The 14696-nt window shown below is 39.6% G+C and overlaps 1 protein-coding gene across 13 annotated transcripts in view; it reads left to right on the top strand.

Annotated features, from left to right (window-relative positions):
- kmt2cb (lysine (K)-specific methyltransferase 2Cb) overlaps positions 1-14696 on the top strand; it is a 93173-nt gene that overhangs the window by 43201 nt on the left and 35276 nt on the right. For 8 of the 13 annotated variants that reach the window (XM_038303780.1, XM_038303779.1, XM_038303782.1 and 5 more), the window contains exons 14-26: positions 268-989; positions 2239-2358; positions 5859-5975; positions 6152-6259; positions 6542-6646; positions 7073-7254; positions 7479-7643; positions 7736-7842; positions 7962-8054; positions 8146-8358; positions 12916-13035; positions 13298-13423; positions 13502-13632. In XM_038303780.1, the coding sequence (XP_038159708.1) occupies positions 268-989; positions 2239-2358; positions 5859-5975; positions 6152-6259; positions 6542-6646; positions 7073-7254; positions 7479-7643; positions 7736-7842; positions 7962-8054; positions 8146-8358; positions 12916-13035; positions 13298-13423; positions 13502-13632 (2309 nt within the window). The remainder of the gene's footprint in view (positions 1-267; positions 990-2238; positions 2359-5858; positions 5976-6151; positions 6260-6541; positions 6647-7072; positions 7255-7478; positions 7644-7735; positions 7843-7961; positions 8055-8145; positions 8359-12915; positions 13036-13297; positions 13424-13501; positions 13633-14696) is intronic. The other 5 variants (XM_038303777.1, XM_038303783.1, XM_038303781.1 and 2 more) reach the window with 5 other exon arrangements.

Raw genomic sequence — 14696 nt, forward strand, 5'->3', positions numbered from 1 at the left:
TTATGGTAGGCTATCACCTACCTGTTGCCTTTCATTGTAACCAATAATTTAGTTAGGGGTTGTTGATATTAGGCCATTTTAAAGGACTAAAACTCTGCAGAACTGTGCCCAATTAAGATCCTGAATGTTTTAACAAGGTTACAAATGTATGTCTTTCGATTTTTTGCTTTCTATGCCCATATAATTTATCACAAGTTTCGTAAAACTTTACACTCTTATTATGTCTGTAAATACTGTTGAATAAAACCTTTGTTTGCTCTTTTACAGAAACAAAACCAGCAGCTAGATCCCACCTCACATCTCCAGAAATTTCTGTGTCTTTGTCATCTCCGAGCCAGGAACCCTTTCCTGCCTTGGTGCCCAATGATGAACTCCAGATGCAGGATGTCACATCGCTAATCCGACCGGCAAATACAGAGGCCTGCCCTGAGCAGGGCATGGTCGACCCCAGCACAAAGGATTTCAAGGCCATCATCTCAACCACCAAAGAACCAAGTACTGCATCAGTAACTTCTGTGGAACAACCAATGGAAGTCACACTGCACCAAACCTCCAGTATGGATGTAGTCAGGGCCTCTTTCTTGGAAACTGCTCCTAAACAACCTAACCAGGAGATGAATGAGGGTTTATTTCACATGAACTTGGCGGAGACTGTTAAGCCCTCAACTTCTAGTAAATTAGAAGATATGAACTCTACACTGGACAGCAAGCCCAATGTGTTACTTTCTGGGTTGTCTTTAGGGGAGAAAACCAACAAAACAGCTGTGGAAAGACTGGCTGAAATGGTCTCCTCTCCTTCATGCTCTTCTCCTCTGGCCAGAGGGACGCCCCTCAGAGATCCATCACAGACCCAGATCCTGCCCACACTGACTGACCACAGCAGTATAATCCCAACAGCAAACCTCATACCCTTCACGCCGAAGATTGGCATGGGAAAACCAGCCATCACAAAGAGAAAGTTTTCTCCTGGGAGGCCTCGGGTGAAACAGGTATGACTCCAAATGTCAGGATGTCCAGGCCTCCCTCTGCCTGGTTCTCGGTTACAGTCCAGATAGTTTAGTGCAATAATTGGTGCGCCCAACTTGTATGCCAAGTCTTTGTGTGTTACCAGCATTCAATCCTCTTTGAAACTTGTTGAAGTAGCTTTCAGGCTTGGAATACGATCTTCAGACCAAACTACACCTTGCAGTGCCGTACACAACCAAAGCAGGAAAGTGTCTGTTAGGTTTGTTTTCAACTCAGCGTTATGGTTTGATTTTGAGGAGATTCTGTGGAGATGCAGGTTTTGTGGATTGAAAATATTTTGCTAACATTCCCTACTGGTACCACCTCAATTATCATCATCATCATCACCTGTTTTTCTATTCATCTCATTATCACAACATAAACATGCATCGTTTTCTTATTAGAATGGGGATAAACATTAATTTAGTCACGAATATTAGTAATAATCGCTCTTATGGCATAGATAATATTATAAATATTATCTATGCACTGAAACTTCATATTAAAAAAAATAAAATAAAATATTGGTGTGCTGAGTCTGCCTCAAACCGAATGTGGAGCTTCCCAGAAAATATTTGGAATTGATTTGTGCCTTTGGCTACAATATATAATAAATGAAGCTAGAGTGAGTGAGCTAGTTCAGTTAAATAAATTGATTTTTTTTTCTAGAGGTAGTATATCAGAACTCTTAAATAAGCATTACAGTGCTCAAATTAATTTAGTGCTCCCAGAGTGGGAAAATATTTTCCAAAAAGCATAAATCAGACTCTTTAGCGGAGCATGGCTAATGCACTGATGTTTGTTGTATGATATGCAGCTACTTGTTTGTCAGCATGCCAAACATATGATCGCTATAACAAGATGTAACAAGTTTATTTTCCACCCTTCTCAACTTTATAATGCCGTGCTAATGTAAATGAATACTTCTGTTTAAACTGCCACTAACACGTTTGCTCTCTAACTAGGTGCATGAAAAACAAGGAATAGCTTTAACACATTATGATACTTAACTTGTAGACGCCTCAGCTTTTCAGTTCCTTCCTTAGATGACTGCGTGTTGAGTTTTTCTCCAATGAGTACATGAGAACCTCACCACATTTCTTTAACATCCTTCTCTGTATGTTTTTGGGTTTCTTTGCCGGCTTTGTTTTTAAGTTGCTGCATTTTGTCGCCCTCCTCCCTCCCTCCCTCCTCTCTCTCTCACTCTCTCTCACCCATCCCTCCTTACCTTAGGGTGCATGGAGCCCCCATAGCAGTGTGTGCTCACCCTTTTCCTGGTCACCAGACCAGCCAGAGGGTTGGGACCCAAGGACCAGGCAGTCTTATGGCAGCCCCGGTTGGAGCGTCAGAGTGGTAAATAAATACAGTGGCAGGGCAGAAGTTGCTCTCTCTGACCTTTTTATTGTAATATTCACTCTTTGAGTGTTTCTGGGCTTCACTCGTCTGTACTATATCCAAAAATCAGTATTTAATGACCTAATTACTTTAAAACGGGTTCAGAAACAGTGTTTGCTAAAAAATAAAAATAAAAAAAATGTACGAGGAAGAGAGTAACATATTTTTGATTTTTGGAACTGAACTGAGTGAGCCAAGTTCTTATAAAATCCTCAATGCACAAAATGCTATGAAATCACTTGAATGTGTGAGTTCAAGCTGCCCTTTGTTAACTCTGCACCGTGGTGTTTCTGGTAGCTCTTGTTTAGGAAAGTGTGAAGAGCGATATGCATTTAAGAAATAAACAGGGACTCTTCAGAAGCTGGTAACCAAGGTAACAACTATAGGCTAAAATATTTACTCAGGTTTTTAAGTAAAGAAATACCCCAGTGTCATTGTGCTGATAAAAATAACTAGGTTTTTAAAATGTTCTAGACCATTGTTCTTCAAGCTCTGGTTACCTGCACCTCTTTAGATGTGCCTCCGCTTTAACACAGCCAATCAAGTCATTATTAGGATGCTGGAGAACCTGACTGCACGGTGAGGAGGTCATTTAGCCATTTGATTTAGGTGTGGAAGCAGTGGGATATCTAAAAAGTGCAGCACACTGGACCTCAATCAGCAGAATTGAGGAACCATGTTCTAGATTTTCTATTTAACATCAGTATTACATGATTATATTAGCTTCTGATCAGCTAGCCAGTCTATTGTTGGCAACTCTGAGCTTGCCAAGTATCATTTTGGATTCTTTGAATCACCATTTACAACAGGTAGAATGTTTCTAACAGGCTACTTTTCTCATAAGTTTGGTAAAAGCACAGGAGTCTCCTTTCATCCAGCTGCCATTCAGAGTACAGCAACAGCTGAAGCAGGGCAGTGTTTTTATAACTACGGTGTAATGTTTTAGGGCTGGACGATGATTCAATATCAATATAAATTGCTAAATAATTTTTTTCAGTAGTGGTGATTTGACTTTTCTGATATGGCTTTACTGAAAAAAGAAAAAAGTTAACTGATTTTTAAAATTTTATTTCAGATTAATATCGGGGGGGGGGGGGGGGGGGATCAGAATTCTGACATTAATCTTAGAATTCTGAATTTAATCTCAGAATTTTGGATCTTAATGTAGATGGGCACCATGAAGGAAGAGATGTGGAAGCATTCAGTTTCACTGACAAAGATGTGAGTTGTTCAAGAGGGTCAGTAACACATTGTAGGAAAATGACGGAATTAGGCGACATTTTACCTACCCCAGGGGTCCCCGGTGATGCAATTTCATTAATGGAAGAGCAGAAGGTGATTAAAACAAGAGAGCTAGTTTAGTTTCTGAAACAGACATGGCTACGGTTTTATGCTAACATGTTTGTTAGTCAGCAAGGTGATAGTGTTTTCGTTTCCCGCTTGTCTGTAAGTCTGAGAAAACATGGCCAATATGTCCTTCATATGGTATATGGTCACCTTAAATCAATAACAGTAACAGTGTTCTATATTTTATTTTGTGAACACAATGTTGAGATTTTTTGGTTTAAAGACACAGAGTTTTCTGTGTGAAACAATATTTTGCAAATGATAAAGAGCTGTTCTTGAGATCTGTTCCGGGTCTGTCAGTTGAAATGTACCGGTAGGAGCTAAGGGATGAGCGTTTAATCCGTTTTATCGAAGAATCGAATCTTTTGTTTATGGAGCTTTAATGTTTGACACAACTAGAATGTGTTTTTTTCTCCAATCCACTCCTTGGGCTTCCATAGCTCTGTGACGTCTTTTTATCACTTTCTGCTCTTAGAAGCTTACTCATAACTGATCAATTAGATCATTGTGTGAATTTTCTTCCCCTTAGAATTAAGGTCACCTTCCAGAGGGGATGATTGAAAATAAATACATTTGGCGGATTCGGTAGAAAAGAATTAGAGATCAGATTTTCAAGCCCTACTAGGAACACAAAAATGTCCACCTTTCAGATTTACTATCAGCATTGCTTTTGCTTCTACTCTTTATTGGTATGTAAGAGCTTTTCCATCAGATGACTCAGTAGCTCCAGCAGCTTAGGTTGCCTATTACTGATGGCTCAGTAGTATGGCTACATAGTTACACAGTTTTTCAAACTTTTCTCCTCATTGTCCATCACAACAAACTTCCCACCACTCCCATGTAGAGGTTGGCATCCCTGTCACTAAAATCTATATCAACCTCTATTAAAACAATTGAATTAAGTTTATATGTAAAACGCCTGTCTAAGGAAAACCAGTTGTTGCATCGACTCATTGACTCAAAAGCAATCCCTCACACCAACAGTGGGTAAAACAGTGACTCCATCCTTTTTGCCAGACATTTGACATGTAAAACTTCTATGCATAATGTTTGATATATAATAACTTGCCATGTATCGTATGAAGGCATTGGGTTTGGTTGTGTTTTTACATTTACAGGGATTGTACGCTTCCTGCATATCCTGGAAAAGCATGGAATTTGCTTTCATTCATTTTCAGACCTGCATAAGAAAAGCATAGAAAAAAATGTATTTTCAACCTATCTCAGTTCCTCCTTTCTTTTTCTCCCTTAGTTTCCCTCCATTACATTACTTCACTTACATTTCTTCTCTGCATCCTTCTTCCTCTTTATTTCTTTGTTTTTTCCTGCTTCCATGTATAAAGCCTAAAAAATGTAGAGGCATCTATCATAAAGAACATTAGTGTGATATGTTAAAGAAATGGCCCTAGAGGGCTTAGAACTCTGCAAACTTGAGTTCTACAGCATCGATGTTATTTATTTTTTACATGGGAAAAAAAATGTGTTGGAACTATACATTTGACACATTGCACAGCTCTATTAAATATTTTGCAGCTGAAACACACAGCATTAGACATTAGAATGATGTCTGCATACTTGGAAACATGGAATATCAGTATTAAAAATGGAGTTAACAGAATGACCTGCTATAAAAGAATGTTTTCCTGTCTTTTATTCTATTACAATCACATTTACAGTATGTGTATCACTGTCCATGTCCCCTGGTTACATCTGTAATACTTGCATGAAGAACACAAATATGCACCCGGGGTGCAGTTACTCCTTTGTGATTATGATAATGTCCTTATTGACAGTACATTTTCCCTCCTGTCTTTCTTTCAAAACCTCAACAATATATATTCCTCTTTGGAAGTGGTAGAAATGGGTCTGTGAGGTGAATCAATAAAAATGTTTAGCAACTCCTCAACAGAAGAGAGCTCTTACTTAGGAGTTGTTTATTTAGCTAAACTAACTGGGCATCATGAGCCCATAATTAACAATGTGTTTGTAAGAAAGGAAACTTCTGCAATCAGACCAGGCTTAGGTTTATTTGAGCTTGTATGATGATGAATTGTGATAGCACGGTTTGTCTAAATTGATCATTAAGTTACGTTTTGTTTTTTCCTCTGCAGGGTCGAGGATCAGGCTTTCCTGGTAGGAGGAGGCCAAGAGGTGCAGGCCTGTCAGGCAGAGCTGGGCGGGGCAGAGCCAGAGGGAAGAATGGAGTGAGTCCCAGCATCAACCCTGGGGTATGAGCTTTGCCGGATGGCTCTTTTATTAGCACTTGTCATGTTCAAATCAAAGGTTTAACACTGCACTACATTCTGATGCTCTCGTTTAAAGAAAAAAAAAAAGATAATGTGAGAGACTTTGTGGTCCAACTTTCACGTTAAATCTGTTTGTGTACATTTTTTCCATTTTGTAGCAGATCACTACAATAGAGACGCAGTACCCACTCAAGGAGGAGGAGGAAACTGCGATGCACAACACTGTTGTGATTTTCTCCAGCAATGACAGTTTCACACTGAAACAGGTTTGGACCATGTGTTTGTGCTCATTCTGATTTCAATTTAAAATGACAAACATTGGATTTCAATGCATATATATATATTGTTATTAAATGACTGCTTAGAAATTTGGCCTCCCATTAATTCCCATCAGCATCATCAGCTGCTGATGGGATCATCAGCATTTTTTTTTATTATTTTTTTTATTTATAAAATTGGAGCCTTGTTTTAGACTAACCATTGAAAGTTCCTGACTCAACCAGGCCATTGCTCTGTAAACGGTTTACTCATCTCTGCCTTCCTGTTAGGACATGTGTGTTGTGTGTGGGAGTTTCGGTCTTGGAGCAGAGGGACGTCTTTTGGCCTGTGTACAGTGTGGCCAGTGCTACCATCCCTTCTGTGTCGGCCTAAAGGTACAGCATCGATCGATATCCCATTTTCTAAATGTTTAATCGGTGTTTTACGCTTTACATTTCCTTCCTTCCTTCCTTCCTTCCTTCCTTCCTTCCTTCCTTCCTTCCTTCCTTCCTTCCTTCCTTCCTTCCTTCCTTCCTTCCTTCCTTCCTTCCTTCCTTCCTTCCTTCCTTCCTTCCTTCCTTCCTTCCTTCCTTCCTTCCTTCCTTCCTTCCCTCTCTGTTCTTCTTTCCTTCCTTACTTACTTGTTTCTTTCTTTCGTTCCTTATTTCCTTTAGTGTTTTCTTTGTTTTTTCTTCCTCCACCCTTCTTCATTCTGTGGTAGAAATTTTTTTTGGCAATTCCTGACTGAAAATGATCTTGGCTGAAAGTTTTTAGTACAGGAAGTGAACATGCCTTCACTGTTTCTGCTTTACTCTCCAAAGATCACCAAGGTGGTGCTCAGTAAAGGCTGGCGGTGTCTGGAGTGCACGGTGTGCGAAGCTTGTGGGCAAGCCACAGATCCTGGCCGCTTGTTGCTGTGTGATGACTGCGACATCAGCTATCACACATACTGCCTGGACCCTCCTCTGCAGAATGTTCCCAAGGACAGCTGGAAGTGCAAGTGGTGAGTAACTCTTTGATCATCTCATTCAAATGGGCTTTAAGCAGTAAATCTTTTAAATTACATTTGAACTGGTGTCGTGCCTTTCAGAATAACATTTCAATATCTAGAGCTTCAGTCCTTGTTAAATTAGGATCTTTATTGTAATGCGTTTAATTCAAAACAAATGCCTTGTTTTAGCAGCACAGTTGTTTATATATGCTTTCGTTTTCCCCTTTCTCTTGCAGGTGTGTTTCTTGCACCCACTGCGGTGCAACAACTCCTGGACTGAGGTGTGACTGGCAGAATAATTACACCCAGTGTGCTCCCTGTGCCAGCCTTACAGCATGCCCAGTCTGCCTTGTGGACTACACTGAAGGCACCATCATTGTGCAGTGCCGCCAGTGTGACAGGTCTGTGGTGCTCTCGCACTACTGTCATGGAATAGAAGACTAGTCTTTAAAAATTCTCTGGAATCTATCTGAACTTATTCTCCCCTCCACAGATGGTTTCATGCCTCTTGTCAGAATCTTCATTCAGAAGATGATGTTGAAAAGGCTGCAGAGAGCAGCTTTGACTGCACAATGTGCCGCACATTCAAAACTTCTAAAGGTAGAAGCCCTTTGATTTACTGCAATGTCTATTAAATTACATTTGTGTTTATTTCATAGATTTACTGAATGTTTTCTTTCATTAATGGACTTGCTTTTGTGTATTTGTTGTTGCTGCAGTTTTTACAAAGACCAGAGAGATCACTGAGCCACTGCTTGTTACACAGACTTTTTCCAAAGCTAGGGAGTTCGGTATGTTTAAAGCATTCGCAGGTGATTGATGCTAAACGGAGCATGAATATTTTTCTCTAGTCTCATGCTTATTTTTGCAGCTCTTGACCCATTTAGATTTTTGTCTTTTTAGATCTATCTAGGACCTACACCCAGGATGGCGTTTGTCTGACAGAGTCAGGACTTTGTCAGCTCCAGAGCTTGTCCGCTGCCGCGTCACGAAGACGGAAACCTAAACCAAAGCTAAAGCTGAAGATAATTAACCAGAACAGCGTGGCGGTGCTTCAGGCACCTGTGGATCCTCTGTCAGAACTCTCCCGAGATGAAGATATGGAGGACAACAGAGGTACTTGTCATCTCACAGTAGCATCTTTAAGCTAATCAAGTTAAAGTTCAAAAAGGATTTATTTCTGTGTTGATTTAAAAAAAAAAGGTTAAACTCTGGTTTTATACAGGCTTATCAAATATGGGGAAGTCTGTTTCAATTGTTTATATATTTTTATATAGTGTTTAGATGTTCTCTAATGAAGACCCTACCCTTAGTAGAATAGTGCAATACCTAAAGTGTTGGGTCCATTGTCTTTGTTGTGAACTTTGATTCTCTATGGGTTAAAGGTCACACAAGTTTGTTAGCCAATCAGGAATAGTGACACCCTATTGCCATTTGAACTTTTGGCTGTGCCAGCAATTGGAAAGTGGGAGTGGGAGTGACAGTGGTCACTCCCACTGCATGAAAAGTGAGATTTTCGTCCCCGTAAACCCCCGTAAACTCCCGCAGATCTGGCTGATTTTCGTCAGTTTCCGACAATTTGCAACCCGTGCTTGTCCGCCTTTGTCGTGCCACAAATTGTCGGAAACGGACTCTGACGTATGTGAAGAGCGATCAGCTGTACTAATGGCCCTAATTAGCATATGAATGCAGCAAACCCGCGCGGCTGGCCAGGTCTGGCTTGAATAACCTACTCAGTATTGGCTGAAACCACTATTCTCAAACAAATGAAATCGCTCGTGATTGGCAGCAAAACCACACGTGGCCACGCCAGGCTTTAATTTTCTTACTGAGTATTGGACGGAACCACTTCTTTTTAAACAAGTAAAGTCGCTCGTGATTGGTTGGGATATATATATATTTACATATAAATTTACATATATATATTTATTCATATATATATATATATATATTTATTTATTCATTCATATATTTATTCATTCATATGGTGTGTATTTATGTTATCCTACACTACTACACAATTATTATGCTACCATCAAGGACATGAATGAATTTATACAGGAAATGAACATTTGCCAGGAAGCTGTTTATGCAAAGAAAGAGCTTAATTAAAACACACACAACTATATACAACGCGTATCCAAACACATGCGTTTCTAAAAATTAAAAGTCCGTGAACGGTCCGTTTGCTTCCTCGGGGTTGGAGGTAACTGGCAGCATTCCCTCCGAGGCAGGTCCGATGTGCAGACGCCTACTGTGCGCAGCCCTGTACTTCGGCATCGCTTCTAACCGGGACTGCAGCTTAACACAGAGTTCAGTGAGATCCGGCCTACGAAATGGCGGCGACCGTACAATCCATCCAGAGACACCGCCGACGACGGCGGACTTCCAGAGTTCCACTTCCTCATCTGCTAGCACACTGCCTCGCTTTCAGCAGCTGAAAAAAAAAACAATGAATCAGCGCACTGCGTATGGACACAACACATCTATCAATGCACCTGAAAAATAGTCACCAAATAAAGTCTTACCCTCTTTCTTCTGGCCCGACTCCGAGCAGATTGCCTCCGCACGCAGCGTGTTGGCTGGCTGCGTATATCTGAAGCTCCTGCGTACCGTCTGAAAATACGTCTTACAGAGTGATATGAATAAAAAATCAAACGCAAGTCACAGTAACAAGGAAGGAGAAAACATTAAAACAAGTCACTTACACACAATGTCGTCTTTATCAACATCGTGCAAATCTGGACTTGCTTATATGGCTCCGAGCAAATAGGAGGTCACCGCCTCATTGTGAGGCGACAGTAGTCTGTGAAAACAAAATGTACAGCTATGATCGGTATCTATCCGTATCCATTGCCTTTTACCGCAGAATGAAAGCATATTCTTTAAATCTTACCCTTGCTCCGGTTCATAGCGCCTGCAATTAGTCTCCGAGTTGTGAAGACGGCGTACTGCTACCTGTGAATCAAAAAAAATACACTTTAATAAAGCTTGTTCTTGCAAGGCTACTATTAGCAGTAGCTTTAGGCTAGGCTGCTATTAGCCGTAGCTTAGGCTAGGCTGCTTTTAGCCTAGCAGGCAGTAATCGAACATATATTTACCGCTAGCATCTCTTCTTTGAGTTCGTCTTGTTCGATGCAGAGTCGCCATCGCGTCCAAGAGGAGTTTTACCCCGAAATTCAGACGCTCCAGACCGCCTGCACAAAGCAAAGCATACATCCTCCACTGTGGCTGCACACCGTGCCGCTCTGAGTTTCTTGGAGATCGTAGGGAGCATGCGCGAGATGAACCAGGGTTTCCGCGGATCAATAAAAATAATTTAAAAATCATTCATTTTTTTTAAATTAAGGCCTTAATTGGCACTAAAATTATTTAAATATGTTTATCGAAGTATTTATAATTCTTTAATAAAAAATGCTTATAAAAACAATTTCGTCAGATATATTATATTGCTCCAGGCGGAGAAAAAGCTAGAGGATATATATATACGTATATATGTGTGTGTGTGTGTTTACATACATACAGGAGTCATGGATCTGTGCTTGCAGCTCCTTCATATTTCATGTACACTAATAACTTGTGTACATGGTTCTTGTTGATGGCATTAAAATCATTTCAAATAGCATTAAATTAGAGTCACTCATTCCTGTATGAACCCTGTGAGCGCTTAATTTAATATGACATATTAAAAAAATCCCACCATCATCCAGCATATGTTCAGTTTCTGCCCAAATATATATTTATATTTTTGTAGATTTTTTTAACGGGGATAAGGATAATTCAAAACTGCTTTTTTTGAATGAACTTGTTCTCTTCTCCCAAACATCTCTTTTCATTCCTGTAATAAGAAGTTTCTTTTGAATGGATTTGATTAAAGTTTAAGTCCCTCGTTATAAAATAAATATTTTGATGGAGATGAGAAATCTGCTTCCTCGTTGGCGAATAACCAATAGTTTGGATCCAATCATTTAAATAAACGGTGTTAGTTTTTTTTTTTTTTATATATATAAGAATTGCGCTATAATTTCTAGTCACCGATCTGTTGCTGCTATATTTTAATTTGACGAACCGGAATTTGTCGATGTTCTTTTTCCTGTTTGGTGCGATTGCAATTGCGGATCTTGACCTGGCCGGACCTTATGACCACAGTGTACCAATCTTCTGATGGCTACTTCCAACAGGATAATGCGCCATGTTATAAAGTGAATCATCTCAGACTCATTTCTTGAAACTTTTCCACTTAAGTTATTGTGAATTGAGCATATTGACAGACAACATTTTATTTTTTATCTTAAATGCAATTTTTTTTTTTTTTTTATAATTACTGCCCTAAATGTATTGCTCTTTCAGCTAAAGATCTGTTTTGGTCTCTATACTTTAATTAAATAAATCAATTCAAGCTAAAATGTAAGAGGCTATACTGAGCCTGATCTCTTTGTATCAGAGATTTTCTTACCTTTTAGAAAAATGTCACTTGGAGTAAAACCCCCCCTGCAACCCTGATTTGCATTTGTATAGCTCACAGCATGTTCATTTACATGTTAAAGGCTCCCCTAGAATTCCATGGGGGGGAGGCATGGGGGGAACACTGCCTTAGAAAGTCCACGTCAATTTCTGACAATTTACGGGAGTTTTCGGCGAAGCCTGCAAATTGTCGTAAACTGCCGCTAACCTGAAGTTCCACGACAATCTACAGTGCCGCATATTGACGAAAATCCCACTTTTCATGCAGTGTCCTATGCTTCTTGCTACGCAGAAAATGCAAGAACAATAACAATGGTGGACGATGCGGAGAGTAGTATTTATGTTTAACCATCTTGGAAAGATTGAGTTTTTAAGGTTGGGAATGATTGCTAGATGTTCTCCAGCACTAAAATCCATGTTTACTTCGTAAACACAGAGCACGCTTGTGTCCTCTACTGCGCATGCAGGACAAATAGGTTGTATGAATGCAGTTCATACAGGAGATCACATACAAGTCGCATATATTTGGAAATATGAACACCAACGCAAAAAAATCGGATTTCATAAAAAAATCGGAATTGAGCATCGAGGCCTGCTGGGTGAACCTAGCCAATGACTGTCTGTCTGTTCCATGAGTGTTAGGGCTATAGGCTTGCATTGTTCCATAAAAGTCCTCTTTTTTTGTGTACCGTTATGCTCAAATTTTTTTTGCAGGGCATTTTATTAACTGTAAGCCATTTTATTAAAAAAACAAAGACAACTGATCTAGCAGTGTGTGTAATGTGTTTATTATTTAAATGTTTCTTTTTTGTTTTTTCTACTGAATTGATGAAAAAAAATCACTTTCATGTTACAAGTCATTCAAAGATCTCTATTTCCTGCGTTTCTCCTCTAGATTATGTAAATTATTAGTTTAGGTAAAGGTCGTGTTTGATTAAACTGTCACAGATGTTGAACTGTTGAGGTATTAATAGTTGAAACACCAAAAGAAGTTAACTTTTTTTTTCTTTACATATAACTTTGTGTTTCCTTTATTGATAGAAGGATCTTTACCATTGGGATATATGCGTTTTTGTTCAATTAGGTCAATTTCTTGCTGAGGAGGGGGGTTTAGATGAAACTGGCCCTGTTATTGTTTTGAGGGGCCTAAGTGGGGTGTTCTCAGCTGCTAGGCTGTCACTAATCATCTCTTCTCTTTACCTCTCACAGAGGCGGAGCTACTGGATTGTGAGGCAAAGTCTGACTCGAGCCTAGATCGAGAGCCAGTGGAGGATGACTCTAAAGGGGCCAACGGCGTCAAGAAGAGGAAGAGGAAGCCTTACCGACCGGGTAGGGCACCTGATCCAAGGAGACAGCTCTCCTGAAGCATAAAATGGTGTAGAACATGCCCAGCATTGATGCTGCAGAGATGTGCTGCCATCTCACGGCCTCAGAAGCACAGAGGGCTCTGTCTGCCGTTTTAGGCCTTCATTCATTGGCTAGTAAACAAATTACAACCAAACAAAATGCTTTTAAAATGGTCATCCCCTGTTTTTTAAAGACAAATTATACCTAAATGCTTGTTTGGACAAAAAATTGTGCTTGTTTTCAGGCATCGGTGGCTTCATGGTTCGTCAAAGAAGCCGACCAGGCCAAGGTCAAAGCAAAGCAAAACGATCCCTGTGCAGAAAAGACTCATCTGGCTCTGTGTCAGAGAATCCCATCAGTAAAGATGAAGGTCAATGCTCTAAAATGGTGCATCATTTATTTTGCTTTGTTGAAATCAGTGATGACTTAAATAATTATTTGTTTTCAGGTTGGACAGAAGCCCAGCCAGATACTCCTGTAGATGAGACACCCCCTGGGCAAGAGGTCCCAGAAAAGATAAAGAAACGCTACAGGAAGAAGAAGACCAAACTAGAGGAAGCTTTTCCAGCCTATCTACAGGTTAGTTGTCTAAACTATCTAATGCTTGATTCCGTTTCTTTCCTAGACAGAGTCCCCCATTGAGCCAGTTTACTATCAGCTTTTCAAACATAGAAAGCATTTATAGATCAGTCAGCCTCAGCAGATGGCCGCTCACACTGAGCCTGGTTCTGCTGGACATTTCTTCCTGTTAAAAGAGAGTTTTCATCTCCACTGTCGCTGCATGCATGCTCTATGTATGGGTTTGCTGCCGGGCCAACAACAAAATACAAGCGAATGTCATTGCTTCAAGATCATTCAGTTAGAGCTTGTCCTGCAAAGTCAGGGACTTGATGAAGTAGGCTGGGTTTCCTTAGATAGAAACCTTTAATCTGTTTCTATGATTTCTTTGAATTGTCCTTGTAATCTGCCTTAAAATGACATCTCTGGTGAATTGAAACTAAAATTAACTGAATGGAATTTGAAAATGAAAAAAATCCTTTTTTCTACCATTTGTGTTGTTGTGTCTCTGGCTGTATGAGGCATACTGTAGTGCAGTCCTCCCTGCGTGTTGAGCTGGTTTGAACGTTCACAAAAATGCTCTTTTAGTGCTTAATGATGTTTACAACTCAGAAAGCCACAGAGACAAATTTCTGGGAGCCTAAAGATATGCCGACCATCTCCATGTTAAATCTGCAGCCTGGATATCATGTCTGTTAAACAGCAGACTGAAGAAAGCCTGACTCATGTAGAAGCTGATATCAGTTAAACAACTACTCTGGGTAAAACTGACAAAAATCAGATTTAATTTAAACTATTACATGTTTTTCTTCAATTGTTTGATAAAAATGTTGGTAGTAATTTTACACTGCAAAAATGAACTAGATATAAGTAGAAATTAATTAAAGTGTATTTACCCTAAATTTGAGCAGGTAAATAAGGTGATTTGCCAATTAAATGAGTATTTTTACTCTTAAAATAAGATAATTATTAAGATTATTATTAACATTTAGGGCTGCAACTAACGATTATTTTAAAAATCAATGAATCGGCCGATTATTTTTTCGATTAATCGATGAATCGGACAAAAAATATTTTTTTATATT

This window comes from Cyprinodon tularosa, unplaced genomic scaffold (assembly GCF_016077235.1).
Source record: "Cyprinodon tularosa strain WSP-4 unplaced genomic scaffold, ASM1607723v1 ctg52, whole genome shotgun sequence".
In the NCBI taxonomy this organism is placed as follows: Eukaryota; Metazoa; Chordata; class Actinopteri; order Cyprinodontiformes; family Cyprinodontidae; genus Cyprinodon; species Cyprinodon tularosa.